The sequence below is a fragment of the Heliangelus exortis genome, chromosome 9 (genome assembly GCF_036169615.1).
Source record: "Heliangelus exortis chromosome 9, bHelExo1.hap1, whole genome shotgun sequence".
NCBI classification, from domain to species: Eukaryota; Metazoa; Chordata; class Aves; order Apodiformes; family Trochilidae; genus Heliangelus; species Heliangelus exortis.
The window spans coordinates 3,767,487-3,793,933 of record NC_092430.1 but is presented as its reverse complement, the minus strand read 5'-3'; the positions used below and the strand labels follow the sequence as shown (position 1 = coordinate 3,793,933).

General features: G+C 47.5%; 2 protein-coding genes across 7 annotated transcripts in view; one reads left to right on the top strand and one right to left on the bottom strand.

Moving 5' to 3' along the window:
- LOC139800087 (collagen alpha-2(I) chain-like) overlaps nt 1-26,447 on the top strand; it is a 217,060-nt gene that overhangs the window by 20,929 nt on the left and 169,684 nt on the right. The gene's annotated exons all lie outside the window — the stretch shown is intronic.
- Nucleotides 12,882-26,447, bottom strand: part of ST6GAL1 (ST6 beta-galactoside alpha-2,6-sialyltransferase 1) — a 52,078-nt gene continuing 38,512 nt past the window's right edge. For 5 of the 6 annotated variants that reach the window (XM_071751712.1, XM_071751710.1, XM_071751711.1 and 2 more), the window contains 4 exons: nt 23,125-23,222; nt 18,212-18,313; nt 16,308-16,482; nt 12,882-14,272 (listed from right to left, as the gene is read on the bottom strand). In XM_071751712.1, the coding sequence (XP_071607813.1) occupies nt 14,031-14,272; nt 16,308-16,482; nt 18,212-18,313; nt 23,125-23,222 (617 nt within the window). In that variant the 3' untranslated portion in view covers nt 12,882-14,030. The remainder of the gene's footprint in view (nt 14,273-16,307; nt 16,483-18,211; nt 18,314-23,124; nt 23,223-26,447) is intronic. The other variant, XM_071751716.1, reaches the window with a different exon arrangement.

Genomic DNA, 26,447 nt, shown 5'->3' with positions numbered 1-26,447 from the left:
AATAACAGCTCTTCCTGGTCAGTCTAAATTTTCAGATCATGCAGGAAGCAACTTCTTAGCCTGACTTTCAGAAGGCACAGATTTAGGGGTACCAAAATGCTTTGGGATCTGTCTCCCCAGTCCCCCATCCACACATGGCTTTGCTTGAAGGCTTGTGAGTGGTTTTTGAGGATGGTCAGACTGAGTGCATTCAGTTAAGGAGCTGCACAAAGTCAGTGCAGGATCCAAACCTGGTTGGTTTGCTGTACATTTGAGCATAAAAATGAAAGACTTGTGTTCCTCACCAGCCACCCTGAGGGAAACTCTCAGGCTTGCTCTAGAGCAGAAGTCCCTCTGGGCTTTTGAAGAGCCATCCTGTCCATAAATAGCCCATGAGAAACATCTGGAAAGATTAAAATTAGTCCCAAAGACACGGAGATCTCAAATATCTCAGCAGAAAGTTTCACAAGCTTTTTTTTTCCATGGTGAGACCTATAATAACCCCTCCACAGCAGCTCATCCACGAGCCCTTCCATCAGCAGAGGGTCTGCACCCCTGGCAGCACCCACCCCGAGCTCAGAGATGCTCAGCTCAGGTGCATGTGGCAAGGTCCAAGTGGCCCCTTCGTGCATCACAGTGTGGGTGCTTTCCAGTCCTCCATTGGAAAAAAACCAACCCTCCAGCTTCATGGGTTTTTTTCTCTTGACATGGCTGTCTTACAACTGAAATACAAATAAGGTAGAGGAAAAGAGAAAATGCCAACTCCCTCACTAGGTAAATAACAAAAAAAAAAGTTCCTTTCAATCCAAAAGTAGAAAATAGGCTTATTTTTAAGTGAGAGATTTACGTGTTTTTTTGAAGTCAAGGTTGGAGTTATTCCTCCCAAAAGGATGATCATGTCTTAGAGGCAGCTTTTATGACTTGCTCTATAAGCCAAATTGTTGATGAGCTGGTGAAATCATCCCCAGCACCATTCAGCTCTTCTGGGCTGCTGCTAAAGCTGTGCCCAGGCACTTCAGGAGGCAGTGAAGAACCTGTTTTATCAGACACACATAAAAACTTATCCCAGACCCAAAAAGAGGGAGGAAAAAAGACTCCCAAAGCATTTCTCCTTGTGTGATCTTTGAGAACAAGGACTTGGAAATAAAATGCACTTGAAGGAAAATGAACAGTGGCTGCAGGGACTCCCAGCAAAAGCACTGGAAAAAATGTATCAGGCAGGTTAAATTTCCTCATTTCTTATTTGGAGGTGGGTGACAATGCAGTGATTTCTGCTGAAGGGCTCAATCTTCTCTGTCCTTTTGAAGAACCTCAGGAAAAAGTGAAATATTCCTAGTGCTCCACTGCTACAAGAGAGCCTCCCAGGATTTCTGATCAACCAATGTAACAAAAGCTGTTGCTTTCCCTCAACCCATTAAGAACCCCTCTCTTTAAAAACGAATGGAATTGCAGGCTGAAAGCTGCTACAAGCCAAACCCACTCCTACTTCTCAGAGCCAGCCATGGCACACTCAGATAAAACCTGTTTGATCCAAACATGGGAACACATTCAGGTATAAATACCAGACTAAGTGGCACACACAGCCTCACCTGATCAACAGCACAAACCAGGAAGGATTTGTCTATTAAGGCTTATCCTAAAATTTACTATTGGGTTTAGACATTGAAAGTGAAAGGGGAGCTGCCTCCCAGACTGCCCCTGCCACGTGCTTGGATTTGGGCTTGGGTATTAAAAGCCATGTGCTTACCTTGCCACATTCCTCCAGGGCAGCAAGGCATGCAGTAAAGCTATTTTTTTTTTTTTTTTTTTTTTTTTTTTTTTAATCTGGAGGCAGACTTCTCTAACAACTCCAGAAAAAGGCAGGAGAAACCCTATAGGGAGCCCTCACCTCACAGAATATCCCTATACCCCTTCCTAATTCCCATTAACCAGCCACTGCTCTTCTTCCTGAAGCTAGAGGAAATGAAAAAAAAATCAATAAGAAAAAAGAAATATTCAAATCTTAATACATTGTTAACCATCTAATTTTTCAGCCCTTGTTTCTGTACAGCTAATTTTTAGTGAAAAAGTCTTTCTGCTTGGTCAATTTCAAGTCCAGCATCTCTCACTATACTCCATGAATGCCTTTCTTTTACTGTAAAACCCAAAAAAGAAGGGCTGGCCTGCCCACATTACCCTGCTCATACTCACATTTGCTAGATGGAGCTCTACAAATGCAGCACCAAACCCACATCTTTTACAATGAGCTGCCACAACAACCCCATGGGGAGCTCCAGGCTGGGCACAGAGTGGCAGAAAGGGAGCTGGGAGTCTGGATTGCCAGGAAGCTGAAGAGGAGCCAGCAGTGTGCCCAGGTGGCCAAGAAGGCCAATGGCATCCTGGGCTGGCTGAGGAACAGCGTGGCCAGCAGGTCCAGGGAAGGGATTCTGCCCCTGTGCTCAGCCCTGGGGAGGCCACAGCTTGAGTCCTGTGTCCAGTTCTGGGCCCCTCAGCTCAGGAAGGAGATTGAGGTGCTGGAGCAGGTCCAGAGAAGAGCAAGGAGGCTGTGAAGGGATCCAGCACAAGTCCTGTGAGGAAGGGCTGAGGGAGCTGGGGGTGTTGAGGCTGGAGAAGAGGAGGCTCAGGGGAGACCTCATCACTCTCTCCAACTCCCTGAAAGGAGGTTGGAGCCAGGGGGGGGTTGGGCTCTTTTCCCAGGCAACTCTCAGAAAGACAAGAGGGCACAAGAGGTCTCAAGTTGTGCCAGGGGAGGTTTAGGTTGGACATTAGAAAGAATTTCTTTAGGGAGAGGGTGATCAGCCATTGGAATGGGCTGCCCAGGGAAGGGGTGGATTCTCCATCCCTGGAGATATTTCAAAAGAGCCTGGATGTGGCACTCAGTGCCATGGGCTGGGAACCACGGGGGGACTGGATCAAGGGTTGGACTTGGTGATCTCTGAGGTCCCTTCCAACCCAGCCCATTGTGTGATTCTGTGGCACAGGAATAAGATGCATCTCAAGAGTCTATCAGAAGACACATAAGGTTTAGGGAAAATAGAAGAATGTTTGAGAGCATGTAATTAGGAAGACTCACAGTCCAAGGCTTCATTATTATCCTCAGAATTCTCTAACACAGAACAGTATTTATCAGAGAATAATTTCACGTTGGGAAAAGGCACAAGAGATGATAGAATAAAAATCACTTTGTGGAACAAAGGCACCAGAGATGATAGAATAAAAGCCAGTTTGTGGAACAAAGGAAGATTTGGTAAATCCAAGCTACAGTGAGAGCTTCATTCACTCTTATGCCCACACTCTGGTTTTAAATAGAATTTGCCTAAACAGATGAGTCTGGGTTTTTGAAAGGACTTTCCATTTCCTTTTCTCTGTTAAAGGAAAACCCAACCTGCCACACCACTAAATCAAAGATTTATAAAACAGGCTTTTTCAATAAAATAAACATAGCTGAGTCTCTGAATACTACTGAAACCATCCTCACAAACCAGTTCAGCAGCATCAAGTGCACTGGGAAGGGACCTTTGCCCCATGCTCAGCACCGTACAAATTTCCAAGCCCTTCCCTGCAGGAAATCTCTTCCTTTCCTGAATTCTCCATCTGATCCCAAACTAGAGATGTTTACCCCCTGGCTGCATCAGAAAGAAAGTTGCTCATTAACCTGGAAGGTCGGGGACATGGCTGACTGTGAGGGATTTTCCAAGAAAAGAGAGTGGATGTTTATTTGGGTTGCAGTTCTCCAAATCCCTTTCCAGGTAAGAATGAAGGGCACGTGGCCAACAGAGGCATTGGGGAGAGAGAAAATCCATCCAGACCTGCTGGAACAGAGGGGGGAAGTGGTTCCAGAAACCAACACACTCTGTGTCAGGCTCTGCTTCCCTCCAACACCTCCCCAACCCCATCCATTAGGAGCCTGGCTCTGACCCATCTGCCAAGGCTGAGGTTTAATGCCACAGTGCTGCAGTTTCCCACCCAAAGAGCTGTAAAAATGAGCAGCTCCCCGGGGCAGATCTCAGTTTTGCCTTAGGGCCATGTCCAGCCACCCCAGGGAAGCATCCTGCATCCTGCTTCATCCCAACCCAGATGCCCTTCAGGTACCAACTGACCCACTCCTGAGATTTCTCTGGGGGACAATGGGTTGGTGGAAAAGAAATCCCAAAGAAAATGCCATTTCCCTGTCTCCCAGGTGGAGGTTTTCCCAGCAAGCTGCTTCAGGACAACCAGTTCCATGGCTCCAGCCAGTTCCATGGCTCCAGCCAGTGGTATTTGTACCAGTCAGACCAAGGCCTGAGCTCCAGGTTCCATTGCAGCACAAACAACTGAAGATTTTTAGCCTCCAGCTCCCCCACCAATGCATTTTATGAACACTTTTAGCAGCATTTTTCTATTTTAACAGAATTATTTAATAATTCTATATTTCTATTTAAGCAACAGGTAAGTATTTGCATTTTTCAGAACCAGGAAAAAGTGATCTCAAGCTACCCAGATACCAGGTCATTTCTCTTGCAAGTTTGTGGTCAGTCTGCAGGTTGACACCTTTGGCAATCTTTATTTTCTCCCAAATAGCTCTCCCAGAGAGCCAGATGAGGCTGAGCTAAAAGCTGGGATCCCAAGAGGCAGGAGGGGAGAAACCACATGGACACCAAACCCATGAGGAGTTCCCCCACTCCCTGGGAGTTTATCCCACACCCACCCTGCAAAGCACTTGGGCTACATCACCTTCCCAAACATCCAGACTGCTTCCACAAAAATACCTCTCCCAAGTCATCCCCCAAAGATACCCCATGGGAATGTTGCTCCTTCCCTTCAGCAAACTCTAATTTAAGGTTGGGGTGTTTCTTGTTACTGCTGCTGGCAGGAAAAGAGCAGCACTGGCTAAATTAATTTGTAATTGGCAAAGCAACTCCCAGAGATGAACAGAGGCATTAAATCCTGGGAGGATAAGTGTTAATAATGTTGGCTTCAAGAAGGAAAGTGTGTTAGAACATTGTATTTAGAAAAAAAAAAAAAATGTGCAAGAGGGCTAGAGCCACGTGCAGGTATTTCAGTGGCTGAGATGAATACTAAACCAGGGTCCTTTTCTCCCAGTTTGTTAAAAATAGACAGCAACTTGAAACTGCTGGCCCAGTACAAGACTTTCTCTCCTGTATGCAGAGGGAAACTGGTATTTCTTCCCACCATCCCAGTTCCAGCTCTCCTGCCAAGCCTTGGCTGGACAGCCAGATACTGGGAGCTCCAAGCAGTCCCGAGCTAGAATTAGCCAGGGATTCCTGAAATCAGGACAGCTGGGTTCTGAGGGGAGAACACCAGCACACTCCATGCTTTTCAAGGCCCTAAACCCCATTTTAAATACCTGATTTCTTAACCTTGTAATGAGAAAGTTACGTTTAAAAATATTTTGCATTTAAAAATATTTTGGTTGCGTTTAAATGGTTGCATTTAAAAATCTTTTTATGGACTCTTTCTCTGTCTGCTTGTGGTTGGGGTAGGGGTAGCCTGTGGTTTTATCCCATTTAATGTATTTCCCCCATTGATTTGGTGTTCTTTTCTTTCAACTCTATGTCAAAAATTGCCAATCTCAGGAGAGAAACTGAGGAACAGCTGTGATCAGGTGCATTAGAAAGGTAATTTTAGACTACAGTAGCAATTTTAATTATTTAAAATACTTAAAAACTCAATGGACAAACTGTCTTCAAAGCAACGGTGATACAACAGCCTGAAAGGTTTGGAAGCACTGACCTCAGGAACTCAATTAAAGCAGGCAAAATTCTGAAAAGAAAGAAAAGAGGGGAAAGAAAAGAGGGGAAAGAAAAGAGGGGAAAGAAAAGAGGGGAAAGAAAAGAGGGGAAAGAAAAGAGGGGAAAGAAAAGAGGGGAAAGAAAAGAGGGGAAAGAAAAGAGGGGAAAGAAAAGAGGGGAAAGAAAAGAGGGGAAAGAAAAGAGGGGAAAGAAAAGAGGGGAAAGAAAAGAGGGGAAAGAAAAGAGGGGAAAGAAAAGAGGGGAAAGAAAAGAGGGGAAAGAAAAGAGGGGAAAGAAAAGAGGGGAAAGAAAAGAGGGGAAAGAAAAGAGGGGAAAGAAAAGAGGGGAAAGAAAAGAGGGGAAAGAAAAGAGGGGAAAGAAAAGAGGGGAAAGAAAAGAGGGGAAAGAAAAGAGGGGAAAGAAAAGAGGGGAAAGAAAAGAGGGGAAAGAAAAGAGGGGAAAGAAAAGAGGGGAAAGAAAAGAGGGGAAAGAAAAGAGGGGAAAGAAAAGAGGGGAAAGAAAAGAGGGGAAAGAAAAGAGGGGAAAGAAAAGAGGGGAAAGAAAAGAGGGGAAAGAAAAGAGGGGAAAGAAAAGAGGGGAAAGAAAAGAGGGGAAAGAAAAGAGGGGAAAGAAAAGAGGGGAAAGAAAAGAGGGGAAAGAAAAGAGGGGAAAGAAAAGAGGGGAAAGAAAAGAGGGGAAAGAAAAGAGGGGAAAGAAAAGAGGGGAAAGAAAAGAGGGGAAAGAAAAGAGGGGAAAGAAAAGAGGGGAAAGAAAAGAGGGGAAAGAAAAGAGGGGAAAGAAAAGAGGGGAAAGAAAAGAGGGGAAAGAAAAGAGGGGAAAGAAAAGAGGGGAAAGAAAAGAGGGGAAAGAAAAGAGGGGAAAGAAAAGAGGGGAAAGAAAAGAGGGGAAAGAAAAGAGGGGAAAGAAAAGAGGGGAAAGAAAAGAGGGGAAAGAAAAGAGGGGAAAGAAAAGAGGGGAAAGAAAAGAGGGGAAAGAAAAGAGGGGAAAGAAAAGAGGGGAAAGAAAAGAGGGGAAAGAAAAGAGGGGAAAGAAAAGAGGGGAAAGAGGGGAAAGAAAAGAGGGGAAAGAAAAGAGGAGAAAGAAAAGAGGAGAAAGAAAAGAGGAGAAAGAAAAGAGGAGAAAGAAAAGAGGAGAAAGAAAAGAGGAGAAAGAAAAGAGGAGAAAGAAAAGAGGAGAAAGAAAAGAGGAGAAAGAAAAGAGGAGAAAGAAAAGAGGAGAAAGAAAAGAGGAGAAAGAAAAGAGGAGAAAGAAAAGAGGAGAAAGAAAAGAGGAGAAAGAAAAGAGGAGAAAGAAAAGAGGAGAAAGAAAAGAGGAGAAAGAAAAGAGGAGAAAGAAAAGGAAGAAAAGAAAGAAACTACTTTTCATTTACATGTCCTTTAGTTTAACCACGAAAACCCCCCCTGCTTCTACTGGCTCACAATTTTAAGCAAACCTGCAAATATTTCCAGGACCCAAATTCCTGAGCCTGAACTCCCTCCTCATAGTGAAATACTGAATGTAAGGAAAGGACCTGGAAACTTCCATCCCATCCCAGAGGAGAAGAAAGGGAGGCAACACATGTCAAAAATAGAAATGGTTATGCCTGGACAACACACTGCCAGAAAATACAGAACCTCTCAGCCCAGGATGCCCCTGCATTTAGACACTTATCTGTCCCCAAGACAGAATAACACCTTTCCCCAGACTTCACAGTTAAAAGAGAAATACACAGCAGCCTAACAAATATCACAAGGATGACACAAAATTCAACGTGGCCACACAGGGCACGATTATGGGAAAACTTTTGCTGACCCCAAAAAGTTATTCCTTCAGCCTCCAAAGTGATTCCAAGAGCCAGGAATGTCCCTCACAGCCATTCTTGAAACACAACCAGAGCTTTTTGCTCTAAGTAGACAGACATACATCAGACATATCTACAGGTATCTATGTGTGGGTGTTATTTTAGGGGTTTTTAACAGATTCCCAACAGAACAGTCTTCTTCAATCCCACAGAATGCCAGAAATCTGGTTCAGCAAAAAGAAACCCAGCACAGCCCTCCTTGCAGTGTCTTCAGGGAGCAGTGGGTGCTCACATCAGTTACATGCAGGGAAATGCTCTGGGTCCTGGGTCACCCCTTGCCTGCTGCAGGTTTGCAAATGGAAGCAAGTTTCTGCAGCCCTGAAGGATTTTGCCCCACCAAAAGGAACTTAAATATTAATCCAGGACAGAATCCCACTGATTGAAGCCCCTTCTGCCTGGCAGCTGGGCCTCAAGAGTGCCAGGCTGGGAAGTTTGATGTCAAATACTTTGCCCATCATTTCTATGGCTGAAAAGGTGGGGAGCGTTTTGTTTGGGTTTTTTTGTTTTGTTTTTTTTTTTAATATACATAACATTTCCTGAAATGTATCTCCCAGCTCTTCCTTCTCAGCATTTATGTCATTTCCCAGTTCCTCTTCCTGCTGCTTGTCAAGATTTTTTTTTGGTATTCTCTGACCAACAAGCAAGCACCAAAGGCTGCCCTTGGTGGAGCAATCACCTCCCCATTTCAAAGGCAGCTCTGTTTGTAGGGACCCTGGAAACAGCTGCCCCAGATCATTATCTTCATGTGTCACAGCAAAAGGTACATTAGCAAATAAACACAGAGCAAATTTTTAACTTGAAGGTAGTTAAGCCAGAGGACTCTCCCAAGCACACCACGAATCCCCCCAAATCCACCCCAGAGAGGACACAGAGGTCACCAACCCAGAGGATCCTAAAAGCTCCGGGTCTGTTACAGCAAACTACTTTGCACCCCAAAGGCTTCAGAAACCCCCAGGAGGTTTAAGAATTCCTTGAAACTCTTAACTACACCTTATTGCTGCAGAACAGCCCCTGGCATCTCCTGAAAGTGGTTGCCACAGGCTGGAGTCAGCCTGAGCTCCTGGCAGTGCCTCACTTACTGGTTTTGTAAAAAAAAGATGCCACACAGGAAAAGCAGTGCAAGATCTTTGCATGAATGGAAATCAAGGCATACCAGGTTGGTTCTGTTCCCAGCAGCACAGCTTCCTGACCTTCAAAACCAGCAGCACACTCAGGGCTGGCCTGCAAGCCAAGCTCCCTGCGTTTTGGGAAGTGGCTGGTTCTGATTAAAGAGATGTAGTTTCTGCTCCAAGCTACCAGCACCAAACCAAACCCCTCTCAGTCAACTCCTCCCCTCCTCTGGCTTTCAGAGAGAAATTTGGAACAAATTGCACTAGACACACAGTTTTTTCCAAAGCATTTCCAAGGTCAGCTTTTCCCCCTTTGCCTTCTGTTGTGCCTCAGCAAACACCCAAAGCACACCCCAAACACAGGATGTTTTGGGTTTTTTCCCCCCCCCCCCAAAATACTCATTGTTTAAATTTTCTTCCCCAAAAAATTTTCTCCATTATACACTGACCCCAAGTAAAAGGTAAGGGTGCTACACTTCAACTCTGACCTGGCTGCCAAAGGATGCAATTGGGATGAAATTCTCCCTGGATCACACACGAAGTTGCAAGGGAAGCTCAGACAGGTGAACAAACAGAAAAATGAAACAGAGAATGTGGAGACACCAATAGTCTCTTGCATCACCTCACTCTCTGCCAGTCCTGGGTGGGAGGGTTTGGTCCCCCTGGCCACCCACTGCCCCTGGAGAGGTGAAGGCTGCCAGAAGACAGAGCAGGAACTGCCCAGGTGAATGGTCCATGAACAGGGATGTTCCAGAGCTGTCCTCATGAAACTGGTTGGACTGTGGCCTGAGATACCCCCCCAGACACAGAGCTGCCCTCCTGGAGGGTAAGAAGCACTCTCCTATAGAGGGAAAGCATCTCACAGGGCTGGGATGAAAGATGAAATGGGAAAGCTGGGCCCTAAAGGGCTCCTTTTTTTCAGTGACATAGTGTGAGGGATGCCTTCCAGCCCAACCCTGGGTGACATGAGCTGTGCAATTCCAGCTCCAGAAGGCACCAGCCATCCCTCCCTTGGGTTACCAGGATGGACAATCCCAGCCTTGTGTCCTGAACCCATTTTCCATACCTTCCATGAGACGAGGCTGCAAAGTATCCTGCTGAGTCCAGCCCCAAAAGAGCTGCAGTTATTCCCTTGCAGAGAAGAGAGGGTGACTTCACAGTTTTCCTTCATCTGATCTTTAAAAACCAGCCCAAACAAGCACTTCCTCTTCCTTTGCAGCTTCTGTCTTTAAGAAGAGTCTTGAGCTGTGGCTCCTTCTCACCTGGAGTGAGGCACCAAGTCCCAGTTTGCTCCCAGCTGTTCCCAGGGAGCCCATGAGCTGCAGGTGATGCTGGGCTGAACATGATGACCCCAGGCAGACCCTTCCTAAGGGCATCTCCAAGCTCTTCTCCACTGTTTTTTCCCCTATGGATACATCAGGGCATTTGGTTCTCTGTGGCACACTGTTCCTGGAGTGTTCCCTAGGATCTGGGCTGTACACAGCCAAATCATCTGCTCCCAAACGAAGCCTGGTGCTGTGCCTTGTGTCACCACCCAAAAAACCATGGCTGTGTTTTCTGGCAGGCTGGGACAATTCAGGAATGAAAACCAAACTGGGACTGTGCTGGGCAAGAGCATCAGACCTCATGGGACACCACGGAGTGGAAAAAAAAAAAAAAAGCCCCCTTGCTGGTAGCTGCAACTTGAGTTGGGAGAACCCTGTGGTTCCCTGCAGGGAATGCCAGAATGTAGTTTTTTCAGCTCTCCCTGTTGATGTGCCAACAGTGTTTTGTCAGGTGTGACAGGTCCCCACTCAACCTTTCTGTTGTTCTAGAGGAGGTAAGGAGGGGGGTGTTGCTTCTGGTGCAAACCACCTGAATTTCTGGGGCTTTTCTCTCTTTGTTGTCCTTAGTGAAAAGAAACCAAACCAGAACACAGGCAGTGAAATCTCCCCTTGAAAGACACTGCAGCCCCCTGTGTCCCTGCCCCTAACACACTGCCATTGCCCAAATATTGCCTTGTCCACCCAAAAACCCCTGACCCATCCCTGCTCCACGTTGCATGTTAATACAAACAGACTCTTGTAAGCTGGCTCTGTCTCCACTGTGGAGAAAAAAAACTTTCTACTTCCTCAGATCTTCCCATCACAGAGCACTTTTTACCACCTTGTCTAAATAAATGATAATATTTGGTTATCACAAGTCTTATCCAAGATTTTCTCCAGAAACTGGGTTTGGAGTTCTAGGTCTTTAAAGCTATTTTTAAAATCTGGAGCAGGCAAAATGGCAAGCAAGGACCAGTGTGTGCTCCCAAGAGCCCACACTTAGAAATAAGTTATCTTGACAGCATTTATCTGTCAATCCCCTGCCATATTAAAAATCCTCTTTTTGCCACCCAGCACAGCTACAGGAGGAAGTGGAATACAGGACAATGCAAAGTTTAAGCTTTAAATCAAGACAGTTTAGGGGTGACATCTCTCTGAAATTATGGCAGAGTTCCTAGCACCTTCCAGTATTTCCCTTTCATTCCCTTCCCTTTGCCCAGCCCTCACAGGGTTTTAAGGACTGCAGCTTTTTCAAGTCCTAGAGATGAGTTTATTCTTCCAAGAGAAGTTCCAGTGAAGGACCTGCATTTCTAAGCAATATTCAGAAAAAGAAATAAAACCACAATCAAGAGGAGGTATCTTTCCTGCATCAAAACCTAAAATAAATCTCTGCATTTGCCCCTGCCCAGACTTTCTGACCTTCCAGCACCCTTCCCATATCATTTTGGAGCACCCTTCCCAGCCTTTAGCCCTTCAGTGCTAACTGGCAAGGGCAGTGTTGTCCTTTTCCTGCTTCCCATATGGATAGAAGGCTCTTCACTTTCTGGGAACAGCCAGGGATGCAGGAAGGATCAAGCTTTTGTCCCAGCCCACTAATTTAAACTTGGCTCTTCCAAATACCAGACTTGTCAGCACTTGCAATTTATGTTAGACTTGAATCTATGCAGCCAAAAAGAGGAAAAAAAAAAAAAAAAGGAAGATTAATGAGAGAGCTTAAAACAGGCCAGTGTTAACTCCTGTAAAACACTGCTCAGACTGTAAATGTACACGTTGGATGCAATTAACATTGTTAGTATAAAGTTGGAAACTCCCCAGCCAGTGCAATACTGTTGCCTGGAAGTCACCAAGGGCTCCAAAAGCCCCTTTTTGATGTCTGGTATTCTTGCAGGAGCCCTTCAGAGGAGAAAGCAGTTTGGAGCCTCCCAGCCCAAGCCCAGCCTGCTCCTCTACACTGTGCCTGCTCCCACTGCAGCAAAGTCCTTCCTTCCATCCACCCATCCATCCACCCACCCACCCATCCATCCACCCACCCATCCATCCATCCATCCATCCATCCATCCATCCATCCATCCATCCATCCATCCCTCCACTCATCCATCCATCCACCCACCCACCCATCCATCCACCCATCCACTTATCCATCCACCCACTCATCCCTCCATCCCTCCATCCACCCATCCATCCATCCATCCATCCATCCATCCATCCACTCATCCATCCCTCCACTCACCCATCCATCCCTCCATCCATCCCTCCATCCATCCCTCCACTCACCCATCCATCCCTCCATCCATCCCTCCATCCACCCACCCACCCACCCACCCACCCACCCATCCCACAGCCCAAACCAAGGATGGTGGCTGAGCTCTCCCCCCAGCCAGGGCTGGAAACAATCGAGTTGAGAAGTAAGCAATGAGCCAGCCCAATGAGACAGGAAAACCAATGAGACAGGAAAAAAAGGCAGCAGCGCCAGGAATCCCAACTCACTGCACACTCACAGGCTGTAAACAGCCCCAGCTCCAAGGGGCAGAGGTAGGAGCAGTAGAGCCCAGGAGTGGGGATGAAAGAGGTTTGCTGGGGCTCTCCTCAACAACCTCTGCTGGCTTCTCAGTGAAAAAAAGGAATGCTTAACCCCACACTGCTGCTCATGGGCTTCAGCACCTTCTTGGTGCACCTGAGAGTAGGCTAAGGACCTGAATTTCTGAATATCTCTACGTGACGTGATGGATAATTTGGAAACACTGACAGATCCCATTCATCCCTGCAGAAAGTTGGCCTCAGAGCTAGAGAAATGGCTCTGCAGCCCCCCTCTCATCAAGGTGGGGGCCACCCAAAGGTGCAAAGGTGCTCCCAGGGTCACGGAGCAGTGACATTTACACTGGTTTCACCAAGAACGTGCCAATAACTTCAGAGGATTTATTCAAACCAAGAGAAGAAAAGGCTCTCTTTACAGACATCATGAAACAGCTCAGTACAGGAGAGGACTGGGAAGGTGTTCTTGCTGACCTACAGAACGTTGCAGAGTTTTATTTCCACCACCTCTCTCCAGGAGAGTCTCCTTGGGCAGGGCAAAGCTGTCCCCCCCCTTCCATCCTGCCTGTGCTCTCCCTCCCCACTGCTCCCCATCTCTTCAGGAAGCAACTGAGACATCATTTCTGTTACCAGAGATGAGCCACCAAATAGTGTGCCAATAATTGCAAAGGTAGAGAGAGCTGGAGAGAGCTGCTGGTTTTCCCATTTATGCCTTGGAGCATCTTTCCCAAAATGTTTTTGGAATGAGACTGCTTCTTCACCAAGCACAGAACTGTAACTAGAGGAGTAAATATTTACTGGAATTTATTTTAAGTGATTTAAAAAAAAAAAAATTATTAAAAAGCCTTTCAAGAATCACTGACTTGTGAATTGTCTCCCTCTTCCTTTGCCAAAAAGGCCACCTGAAAGATTTCAAACTTCTTCCAATTCGAAAAGAAGTTGCCATGCTTATTAAACCAACTGTTTATAAAATAAAATATTCTGGACTGAGAGTTTAGCTTATCAGCACACAGCTTGAACAGTGTTTCCAGAAACCAGCCCTACTTCAAAGAGCTCCTGGGACTATGGGAGCGAGCTTAACATTTTTTTCTCGTTTCTCAGGTTTTTGGTTGGCACAACCCCCATTGAAACGAAATGAGGTACATTCAGCATTGGATGCTGAATTGTGCAATCTCTGCTCAGGAATCTCTGCTCCTGGACCTCCAGTCAAGAGCTGGGATGAAGACAGAGGTGTCCAGGTGCTGCATGAGGGGTACACTTATTGCAGAGGTTCAGGCAGGTACCACGTGGATGTACCGCAGCGCACCGACACCTCCTTCCACTCAGGAAAAGTTGGGCAACTGAGTCCAAAGGGCAACTCGGTTGGGCAACCGAGTCCAAAGAGCAAGTGTTGCGACGTGGAAGAGCTGTCAAAACACACCAGTTCTGGGCCCTAACAAATCTGACCAAATCTGACCCTGATTTAAGGAAAGTGCTTGGAGAACAATTCCTCGAGGCGGGAAAAAGGGCTCCGCTAGCAGCGCACGTTGCGGAAGCCAGGCAAGGTCACTTTCCCAGAAGTGAAGATGTCCTCATCTGTGCCCTGGTTCAAATGCTTCACCAAGTTTTTCTCAAACAGGAGGGGGTGGTAAGCTCCCATGGTACAGGCACGGTCATGAAACTTCTGGTAGTAGTGGCAGATGTCTGTCTGGCGTTTGGAAGGGAGGTACTCGTAGACGTGCACTTCATCACACAGGGTCATCATGAGGATGATGCCTGGGGAGGGAAAAGGGAGCAGACATGCCCAGGTCAAAGCAGAGAACTCCTAAACCACCCCAGAGAGACAGGGGGAGCAGCCAAGGGCTTCCTTTCTAGAAGTTCTGATGAGAGGGGGGAGGGGGGAAATAAACCAAGAGTGGGCAGATGGGGCTCTTCTGCAAAGCCCAGGATCAGCTTGATGACACAGACTGCTCACCAAAAGCCCCACTTTTCAGAGTGCTCCTGTTTCCTTCCCAGAAATCTGGGCACCTGCCAACCATGCATTCCAATGAGCTGATACAAGCAGCCCATCTCCAACCTGCCTGGGTAAGCAGAGGAGAGGCCTCCACCTTTCCCTCCTCCCACCCTTGGGGAGGAAGGGGATGTAAAAGTGAATTTCCAAGCAGCCTCTGCCCCCCAGCAGAGCATTGCTTCCCCCCTGTGTCCTCAGGGGATGTAAAAGTCAATTTCCAAGCAGCCTCTGCCCCCAGCAGAGCATTGCTTCCCTCCTGTGTCCTCAGGGGATGTAAAAGTCAATTTCCAAGCAGCCTCTGCCCCCAGCAGAGCATTGCTTCCCTCCTGTGTCCTCAGGGGATGTAAAAGTCAATTTCCAAGCAGCCTCTGCCCCCCAGCAGAGCATTGCTTCCCTCCTGTGTCCTCAGGGGATGTAAAAGTCAATTTCCAAGCAGCCTCTGCCCCCCAGCAGAGCATTGCTTCCCTCCTGTGTCCTGGGACTGGAATTTGAGGACAGTGAGTGCCAGTGATGGGCATAGACCTCCCAGCTCTCTGGCCAGCCACAGTCACTGGGTACTTTTCTTCTGAGTGCAGGAAATAGCAAATATTCTTGTTCTGCTTGCTAAGAGGACGTAAACAGAACCAGGGAAAGTACCAGGGAAAATCCATGCAGTATCTGAGACATCACCAGCAAGGCATGAGCAGAGGAAGACAAGTTTGCAAGGCATCAGAAGAACCCATCCATAAAGCCACTGCTTTCACCAAGATGCATTTCCAACATGTTTTCACCCAAGCTTTCACATGACAATGCTTGTTGGTGCTTGGGCCTTCCAAAACTGTTGGTTTACAAAGATAAACCTGACCCAAACTTAAGCCCCACTGGAATTTGCTCTTTCATGGGGGCTTGGGCCTCCTTGAAGCTCCTGACTCCAGTCGACAGCAGTTCTGCTGCTCAAGTCATTGCCTGTCCCATTCTGCACTTCTCCCAGCACTGATGGAACAAGAGCAAGGTTGTGGAAGAAAAGGAGGCATAAACTGGACATCTGGCTGCCAAAAATAGGAAGTTTGCACAGAGGTAGAGGAAGGTCTCTGTCCCCCTGAAGCAGATGGGCTTAAGCACAGCAGTCAGGGCAAAAAAACCCCAAAGATCCAGGCAGTGACTTCAAATACAGGTATTTGTATCCTTTTTATTCAGCTGATCATGAGATCTGCTCTCCCAAAAGAAGGAAAACCAGAATGAGCAGATAACAGAATGAGCCCCTTAGCCTGGGGGTTGGATTGAGTGTGCTGATGGACAAGAAGTGAGCACGCTGAAAAAAGGGGAATATCACCCAACCTTTCAGGTCAACTGTTCACTCTGACCACTCTCAGCTCCATAGAGTTAAGTCTTTATTGATATCTATTTTTGATGATCTGATTACTGATAGCTGATTTTGATTTCTTTCTTCCATATTTATATATGGAAAGCATAGACAGGTAAGCAAGCACTTAGATTTCATCTGCAGCAATCAGATTTATTTGCCTGACAAGGTCTGAAGCTTCCTCCTGCATCTCATGGGAGCTCTCCTGCTTCCTCATGGATCCAGGCAGGATCTGCCCTACAGAGCAGGGCTGCAAACTGCTTATTGTAACACAACTGAGCTCTTGCTTTTCAAGACAGGAAGCTTCAATTCTGGCCTAAGACAAACACTGTAAAAGCAACTCTGATAAGCACCATAAATCTGTGGTTGGCTTTGAGGAAAAAAAAAAAAAAAAAAAAAAAGGCATCCTGGAGAGTTCCTGCAAATGAAATGAGGAGTTTAGAAGGCAGTTATCTTACCAAGCATTCCTGATGATGGTGGATTTGGCTGGATGTACTCTGGGGAATTCTCCTGCAGAATATCCCAGAGTTGCCACTGCATTTTGGGGTTCAGGATATAAAAGGGTTGCTCTGGATGTATACTACGATAGGCCTTGTAGCTTTCAAAAAAGTTGTAGTCTGGTTTTCTGTACCACTGCAAAACAAAAACAAGTCAGACCCTTTATTTCTAGCCCACTCTTTCCCAGAACCAGTGGTAAATGAGAAGAAATGAAGCTGCTGCTGCTGCCAGGGGGAAAAGATGCCCCTCCATCCCCCCCATCACTGCCCCTTGAATCACTGTGGTGATTTTATGTGGTGAACAGAGCAAGGAAAAACTCCCTCCCAGGGAAGGACCATTACATGAGATCAGCATCTTGCATAATTTCACTCTGCCTCCCCAACAGAAGATGCCATTGAGAACTCTGTCTTAAATGTGACTCCAGACAGGAGCACAAAGCACCCTATTCTGCAGCCAAGTGTCCCCAGCACAGTCTCCAAAACCAGGCTGAGATGATTCACCCCCTAAAACCTCCTCTTGGAGTAAAAACACTCAGGGTTTATGTTTTCTTCAATGTTAAGACTTTTATTCCTGGGCTAAAAATGTCCCACCCTGGTTTTGCTGCCTTTAAACACACTGTTTATACACCCCACTGTCTCTTGGAGAGGTAGGACTGGGCACATGAATAAACATCAGGGGAAAGAAAAAAAACCAAGGAAATGCAGTCCAGAAAAAGGAATGCACAGAGCTCTCAGTTACAGACAGAGCTTAAAAGTAAAGAATGGACTATTCACTCCTACTTGCTTTCACCCTGAGCCTCCAAAGCACATCACTTCTCAAATAAAGGCCTTTTGTCATTGAAATGTGAATTCTGAAGGGGTGATTTCTACACCCCAAAGTGAAAGTCCAGCTGGCAGAGGAGACATTTGCTAAGATCTCCAGAGAGATCTGAAGACATTTGCTAAGATCTCCCATTTCTTCATAGTGCACCCAGAATGTCTCATGTCTTGAAGTACCAAGCATCAAACCTCAGCAGATCTTACAGCACCTGTCAGAAAGAGATCATCCCCTGAGGAGGTGACTTCTGAGATGTGACCTCCTCTTTGCAGCAGGAAAAAAGGAAGGGAAAAGGGAAAAGGGAAAAGGGAAAAGGGAAAAGGGAAAAGGGAAAAGGGAAAAGGGAAAAGGGAAAAGGGAAAAGGGAAAAGGGAAAAGGGAAAAGGGAAAAGGGGAAGGGGAAGGGGAAGGGGGAGAAGGAGAAGGAGAAGGAGAAGGAGAAGGAGAAGGAGAAGGAGAAGGAGAAGGAGAAGGAGAAGGAGAAGGAGAAGGAGAAGGAGAAGGAGAAGGAGAAGGAGAAGGAGAAGGAGAAGGAGAAGGAGAAGAAGGAGAAGGAGAAGGAGAAGGAGAAGGAGAAGGAGAAGGAGAAGGAGAAGGAGAAGGAGAAGGAGAAGGAGAAGGAGAAGGAGAAGGAGAAGGAGAAGGAGAAGGAGAAGGAGAAGGAGAAGGAGAAGGAGAAGGAGAAGGAGAAGGAGAAGGAGAAGGAGAAGGAGAAGGAGAAGGAGAAGGAAAAGGAAAAGGAAAAGGAAAAGGAAAAGGAAAAGGAAAAGGAAAAGGAAAAGGAAAAGGAAAAGGAAAAGGAAAAGGAAAAGGAAAGGTGGTGACATCTTAAACTTGGCCTGAGGCCCTTCACAGGGATCAGGAATAGGCAAGGGTTTCCCTGGGAGCACCCATGCCTGGGATACCCTCAGACATACATAAAAATAGAGCCAAGATAACAAAGAGATAAAAAAGAGATTGGCCACGTTAAGAGAAAGCAGGCTAACAGATGCACTTCAGACTACATTCATCTGATTTTTTTTTTTTTTTACAGAATACCCAGGCTTACCTCATTAATTTCTGCATGATAGGGTGCTGGATCCCAGACAATTAAGATTCCAGTGTTATACAGTGCTTCCCTCTGGAACTGCTGCTCCTCAACAGTAATAAGCTTGAATAACAAACACAATAAAACACAAGATGCTGTCAGAATTAGCAGGCAAGAGGTAAAAAAACACCTGAATCCCCACTGCACACAGGACACAACCTGCAGTGATGCCCACCCAGTGCCTGCTCCAGTCCCACCAACCCACACAGGATTTTGTGGGCAGTCACAGGAAAAGCTGTCCCTACACTTTACAAGGTTTTCTCTGTCCATCTTCAATAATAAAAAAAGGAGAGTGTCCTAATGAGAGTGTCAATAATACAAAAAGCTGCAGTGTCCCAGCTTGTGTGATGGATGCCACAGTTCCAACTCCCAGCAACAGGCAGGAATCTCAGATGCTGCACCAGTTGCCAGGGCAGTCCATCCAGTAAGCCCCTAATGCAAAGACACTCTGGCTTTATCAAAAATCTTCATTTGACCCCCCCAAAAAAATGTCTGCACCTGGGTGCATCCTCAGCAGCACGAAAAGTCTGCATCCTGAGCATCACAACCTCAGGCAGCAAGGGCTCAGCACTGAGGCAGCTTGCTGGGAGACCCCAGCACCCAGCTGAGCCTTGGAGCAAGCCCACCCCACCTCTTCAGAGCAAAGCAGAACAACTCAGGGGATGGAGATTTGAGTCTCCCAAGAGGAGCCCTGAGAAGGGAAAAGCACCAGGGAAGTGCAGGGGGTAGCAATAGTGTTGGTGGAGGGAGACTGCTCCACCACAGGCTTTCCCAAACAACCAAAACCAGGGGGTTCAAATGGAAAAGTTGCCCTCCAGAGTCTGGATACAACCCTGACAGCTTCTGACACCCAAGGGTGACCCAGTTCTGTGGCAAAAAGCAAACATGAGGCAGAGACCCCAACCCAGAGACAGGATCCATACAGGCACTTAAACATGTGCTGAAGAAAATAACCCTCATAAAAAAATCAGCTCCCAATTGTCCTGATTTTCTCCCCAGACCTCACACCAAGAGCTAACCTATTTATCCCTCAGTTTCCTAGCTGCCCTGGCAGCTCCTGGCTTTCCCCACAACCAGAGCACAGGGATGCTGGCTCTGCCCAGCCAAGATGCAAATTATTCCACGAGTTAAAAGAGCTTCCCCTGTTTTTCCCTCTGCAGGGTGAGGCTTAGACCTTGACACCAGGCAATTTCCTTCCAGTAGCTACAACAGCCAGGCCAGAGCATGAAACACTGCAGTTGGGAATTTCTGCCTGTCCTGGTTTGGGCCAGGATAAAGGGGATTTTCTGTCTTGTACTTTTGCTTTTAGCTCAGTCTCTTGTAAGTAGTTGCACTGCTGAAATGAACAGCAAGTTTCTCAGGCAGTGTGTGTTTCTAGGACTGATAACACTTGATGTTTATAGTTACTGCTAGAGACTGGTGTGCAGAGCCAAGGCCACTGCTCAGCTCTGAGGAAAACATTTTACCCTCCAGGAGGATAAAGAGGTCCCACCTGGAACCCTCCTTTGGGGAGGAAGGGACAAGAGAGATGACAGAATTGACCAAACAGAGGATTCCATCCCATACACCTCATCCTCAGGAGAAATGGGAGGGATCACCAGGCTCAAACCCCTTCCTGCTTCCCCTGCTTCTCCTCTCCCTCTTTGCTGCAGCATCCTGGGAGGATTCCATCCCTTCCTCTGCCTCTGCTCCTGATCCATCCCAGCCTGAATCTGTGTGTTCCTGCCTCCAGCTCCCAACTGCTGCTGACTCCAGGATTCCAGCCTGGACTTTCCCAGGGCTGCCCTGCAGCCTCTGTGGTGATGTGAGAGTTACTGGGGGAGAGGGGGGAGGAACGTGGGATCCATTTTCTTGTATATTTATATATATTTAGTAATTTTTTCCTATTTACCATTACTGTTTCATTAAAGTTGTGTAGTTCAGTTTCCAACCCATCAGTCTCTCTCCCTTATTCTCTCTCCTTTCTTGATCAGGGAGGAGAGAGAGATTAATAGAGAGCATCTGTTAATTGGTTTAATTGCCAGGCAGTGTTAAACCCTGACACTGCCTCCATCCCATGGAGAGGACGTGGATGGCTCAGCCAGGGACCAGTGGGATGGAGCACCACGATGGGACAGGTCTAGAGCAAGGAACACAGAGGTTTTATCTTCATTTCATTGCTTCTATTTAAAGCCTACAAACCTTCCAGGAACTCAGCTGATGTGAAATATGAAAGAAGGAGGCTTCAAGAGAGATGGAACTTCAAAGGAAGGAAAGGTGAGCTGAGCCCAGCCACACCAGCAGGCAGAGGCACACAAAGCCCAGAGGGGTGTGAGAGGCAAAAAACTGTAAGAAATTGGGGGAAAGGGAGAAAAGAACATTTCCACAGCCACAAGGGGTTTGCCATTCCCTTCCCCACACTACAGAGCCATTTCTTGCCACCACTAGGCATCCATCAGTCACTTCACCTGATCACTGGAGGAATCTGATGCCCCAGACACCTATTCCTTCTGCTTAACAGCAACTGCTTCTTTACAACTTGTTAAATTAATTTCAATTGCTACATAAAAAGACTCCTTTGTCTTCTCAGGCTTTTTAATACCAATTAGTTAACTGATCTATTGACTTCCTACTTAATTTTCTCTTGAGCTGATTTGTTGTTTAGCAAGTATCTTGTCATAGTGCCCCTGCCCTCTTGGTAAATTTATAGTGATGGACTCAAAACAAGTTCCTGCTACAGCAGTCAATGCCCTGTAATCTAAATATGTTCCCCTTTCCCATCCTGATCTCACTCTACTCCCCCAATGTGTTATCTCCTTTCTCTTCCTCCCCGTGCTCTCATTATTGCCAATAACAGCAAACAGAGCTGAGTTCTCTCCACGACAGCAAGAAAGGCAGGAAAGGGGTACTCTGGTCCTTGCACAAAGGAGCTGAGTCCTCCAGGATGACACTGGCACTTCCACCACTCCTGCTTCAGCCCATTTGGGCAAGAAATCCCTTGCCCATTGGGCAAATGGATGCCCCGGGGAAGGCTGCAGGAAAAGATGTCATTAAAAGAAGCAGCACAGATGAACCAGTGAAGGTTTAAAACAATAAGCATGGCAAGTTTAAAGGATTTCTCTATTTAGAACAACTACCAAGCTTGTGAGCCCAGGAGCCTATCCTCAGGGCTGAGGATACCAAATTTCTCTTCTCTCTGTACCAGTATCAATCTATTTGCCTTTCCCTGTGCACACAGCTGTACTGTCAAACCACCCACCTCAGGTATGTGTCAGAGACTGGTCAGCAAATTACAGAAAAAAAATATTTTCAAATAGTTATTAAGCATTTCAAGACCACTGGCCACCCATGCCAAGGGGACACTGCTCCATCCAGCCTGGTTCTGACAGGTCAGGTTCAGCAGACCCCATTCCCTTCATTTTGAGAACAGGCTGAGGACTCATCAAGAGAAAGAGCCAAAAAAAGGGCAGCCAAACCTCAGTCCTGTTCCCAGAGACCACTTACAATGTAAGAAAAGCCAAAGCCAGGACAAGAGCAAATTACAGCCTGCCCAGCCAGCATTTGATGCCTGCAAGCAGCTGAAAACCAGAACAGGACCAAGCAATCAGACTAATGAGTTCAAATGATGATGCCATGACTAGAACAGCACTGAAAGTTCAGTGCTTTCTATAAATAAATCAATAAATACACAGCAGAAAACCAAGGTCCCAGAGCAAGTGATTCCTGATGATACCAGGGCTTGCAATTAGAGCTTTTTCTGCTACATGGCAGCTGTACAATCACCCCCCTCCTCCCTGGGCAGATAACTCTGCTAGCATGCAGGTCATATCCAGGCTTTTCCTGGTAAAAAACCATATCACAGTAAGTTTGGCAATGAGCACATCCTCCAGAGAAAGTTTTCTTTAGTGATAAAACCTATCTGACATCAGAAAAATACAAACAGAAGATAAAAAAAAAAAAAAAGGAGAGGTCAAACAGGGCAGAGGAAGAAGGACATCAGCATCCAGCTGTGTCTGCCAAAACCAGATGGGTTCAGAAGGGACAAACTGTCCCACACTTGAGTGGTGATTTAAACCTGTGTCCCCAAATGTGTCCCACATTTGAGTGGTGACAGGGAATGGAGATGCAGGGAGTACCAGGAGAGAGCACAGGGGCAAGGGGAGAAGGTAAAGCCCCAAAGCAGCAAGAGCTTTCTCAGGAGAAGCAAGAAGCTTCTGGACACAAAATGATGTAGGGAATCTGGTGACAAGTCAGATCCATGACCAAGCAGAGGATGGCCAAGGTCCTATGGCTGCTGGGACAAATTTTTCACACTGCAGCACCCACAGACTTCCTCAGACAGGAGCAGAAAGTATCCCAGCTGTGGGGTGAGGAAGGGGAATACAAAATCTACAACTTTGCCTCTCTCCCATGGTCTTCAGATGTCCACAACCCTCCCCTTCCTGGGTGAGGAGGTGCCATGCTGGGTGATGCAATGTCCCTCCAATGGCTCTTGGACTATTTGGTGCTTCACTGTCCCAACTCAGGCACCAGCACACACCATGGGATTAATTCCCTCTTCTCTCCACACTGGAAAATTCCTTCCCCCACGATGGGTGGGAGGGACACAAAGGGTAACAGCTACATGGGAGAATGTGCAAACACTCTACCTAGAGCAGTGACTCCCAAAAAAACCCCCAAAAGCTCCCAAAAAGCCCCCACATTAACCCTACAAATCCTCTGCTAGCACGGTCCTACCCACTGATGCTCTGCTTCACAGCCTCCTGAAACTCAGAGATGTTTAAACACCATTTTAAAGACCTCCCAGCAACAGATGGAAGGCAGAAGCCCCCTGGGGGGAGTTTATTTCAGGCACACAGCTCTGCCATCCTTGGTGTCCATGTCACCAGCCCCACCTGGGAGTTCACAAGGCGAACTGTGGTTTTTTCTCCCACGTCCTCTTCAAACCCCTTGATGGGAGCCTTGTTGAATCGCAAGACGGCGTCGTGGCTGTCTGAAAGGAAAAGAGGGAGGAAAAACCAGGAGCTGACAATTGCTTTTCAAGTGGTAGGTACGCTAATACAAGCCAGGGACTTGCCAGGTTGTAACATCCAGAAGACACAAGCCAGATGCTGTGAAATCACAGAATCATAGAATCGATTGGGTTGGAAGGGAACTGAGAGATCACCAAGTCCAACCCTTGATCCACTCCCCCCGTGGTTCCCAGCCCATGGCACTGAGTGCCACATCCAGGCTCTTTTGAAATATCTCCAGGGATGGAGAATCCACCCCTTCCCTGGGCAGCCCATTCCAATGGCTGATCACCCTCTCCAGAAAGAAATTCTTTCTAATGTCCAACCTAAACCTCCCCTGGCACAACTTGAGACCTCTTGTGCCCTCTTGTCTTGCTGAGAGTTGCCTGGGAAAAGAGCCCAACCCCCCCTGGCTCCAACCTCCTTTCAGGGAGTTGGAGAGAGTGATGAGGTCTCCCCTGAGCCTCCTCTTCTCCAGCCTCAACACCCCCAGCTCCCTCAGCCTCACCTCACAGGACTTGTGCTGGATCCCTTCACAGCCTCCTTGCTCTTCTCTGGACCTGCTCCAGCACCTCAATCTCCTTCCTGAGCTGAGGGGCCCAGAACTGGACACAGGACTCAAGCTGTGGCCTCCCCAGGGCTGAGCACAGGGGCAGAATCCCTTCCCTGGACCTGCTGGCCACGCTGTTCCTCAGCCAGCCCAGGATGCCATTGGCCTTCTTGGCCACCTGGGCACACTGCTGCCTCCTCTTCAGCTTCCTGGCAATCCAGACTCCCAGGTCCCTTTCTGCCTGGCTGCTCTCAGCCACTCTGTGCCCAGCCTGGAGCTCCCCATGGGGTTGTTGTGGCCAAAGTGCAGGACCCGGCACTTGGCCTTCTTGAACCTCATCCCGTTGGGATCAGCCCAGCTCTCTGGTCTGTCCAGGTCCCTCTGCAGAGCCCTCCTGCCTTCCAGCTGATCCACACTCCCCCCAGCTTAGTGTCATCTGCAGATTTGCTGATGATGGACTCAATCCCCTCATCTCAATCCTCACTAAAGATATTAAACAGAACTGGGCCCAACACTGATCCCTGGGGGACACCACGGCCGCCATTTTGATGCAGCCCCGTTCAGCACCACTCTCTGGGCCCGGCCCTCCAGCCAGTTCCTAACCCAGCGGAACAGTTTGGGTTGGAAGGGACTTTAAGGACCATCTACTTCCCAGGTTGCTCGAAGCCCCATCCAACCTGGACTTGAACACTTCCAGGGATGGGGCAGCCACAGGTTCTCTGGGCAACCTGGCCCAGGGGCTCAGCACCCTCACAGCAAATAATTCCTTCCTAATATCTAACCTGATTTTACCCTCTTTCAACTTGAAACCATTCCTTCTGTTGTCCCATCACTCCGTGCCCTTGGAAAAAGTCCCTCTCCAGCTTTCCTGTAGCCCCTTCAGGTAGGATTTATTTTCCAGCTCACACTCTTTCAAATTCCCCTCACAGATTGTTCTCCACCCCCCTGATCATCTTTATGGCCCTTTGGATTCACTCTAACAGCTCCATGTCCTTCCTGGACACAGTATTCCACATGGGGTCTCACAAGAGCAGAGCAGAGGGGGAGAAATTGCTACTTTCAAAAAATACACTTTAAAAAAATCTACTTTTTTAAACTACAGTCCTCTGGCAGGCTGAGAGAGCCCTGGCTTTGGCTCTCCCTCTGCTTCCTCCCAAACACTTGACCAGGAGACAGACCAACACACAAGGAATTTACCACGTGGCTGGCTGCAGACTAAGGAATTATAAAATAAGGGTGAGGCAGGGTCCTCACTTCCAGCTGGGAGGCTGACCAGCCTGAGAACCATGCACAATAACCACAGTGGAAACCATTTTCCAGCTCCAGCCTCCTACGTTACAGAAATAAAACCACTGCTGTGCATCTAACAGGCACGGCTTGTTTCATGCCTTGGGATTCACTGCATTTTCCACTGCTGGCATCATCTCTTAAGATAGCCCAGCATTCCCCCAAGCACCCTCCTCTGCCTAAGCACAGCCTGCCAGACATCACAGAGGATGTTTGTGCCCATCACCCAGCATCCTGCCTTCTCCCTTCCAGCCTGCCAGAGCTGCCATGGGAAATCTTTAATGGGATGCAGGACCTGGACCAGTTTCCCTGCCTTGGTGCTGAGGACACAGGAGCAGAGCTCACCCCCCCTGCACCCAGGTCCCTGGGGAACTGCTGAGTCCCAGGCAGGGCAGAAGGACCTGCTCCAGAACCAGGTCTTTTTGGGGTCATTTTCTTGGAAAAAAAAAGGGGTGTTCTCACAGGCAGTGCTGGAAGATCAGTAATCCCTGACTGCAAAGATTAGTTTCTTGATTTTCATAGGCAAATGGCTCTTGTTCAGAGCCCTTAAAAAGCAACACTGAAAGGTGATGTTTCCCAAAACCAAATGTCCACACTGACCAGCACTTACCACTCCAGCCCCTTAACCCCACATCCTACCTTGTGCTGGAGAACAGGATTATCATTTCTGCATCTAACTTCAGCCAGACACTCAGTGTGATTATGCCCTAAATCTGCATTTTCAAGGTGCCTTTAATGACTGTGCAGGCAGAGCAGCAGCCTGCTCTCTGACCACTCTGGCTGGCTTGTTGCTGGTGTTTCTCAGGTCAGATCTTTCCCTGGCAGTTCATACCAAAAATCCAGTAAGAGAAGAGCTGCTTGAGTACAAGCTTCTGCTCTGCCAGCCTCCCTTTCACTAATTGCTCATTCACTAACGTGGTGACCTAGGACAAGTATTTCCTGGCCGTGCAAGGAATAACAATTCAGCAAACCACTGAGCTCCTCTGCATAAATCCTTCATTTGCAGCCTGTCAGAAATAGCACCTTTTTGGCACCTTCCTCCAACAACCCCAGGGCTTTTCCTACGTGGAAATACGGCAGGTAAAAACCAGGGGGGGGGGGGGAAATCATACATAAATCCACTGAATAACCCTGAATGCTTCAATATTCCCCCTGCCCAGCTCAGTTATGACTCCCTTGCAGATGACTGCTTGAGCAGGAAGTTTGGCACCTGTGAGGAACCCAACTCAGGGACACCCACAAGCATTAAATAGCCTTCGCTTGGGGCACATTAGGCAGTGACCTTTCCAGCATCCCTCCCCTTGTGATCTGGAACAAACTGGTGCTTCAGTTTACTGACCAGGCTCAGGGGCCAGCTGGAAGAACAAGG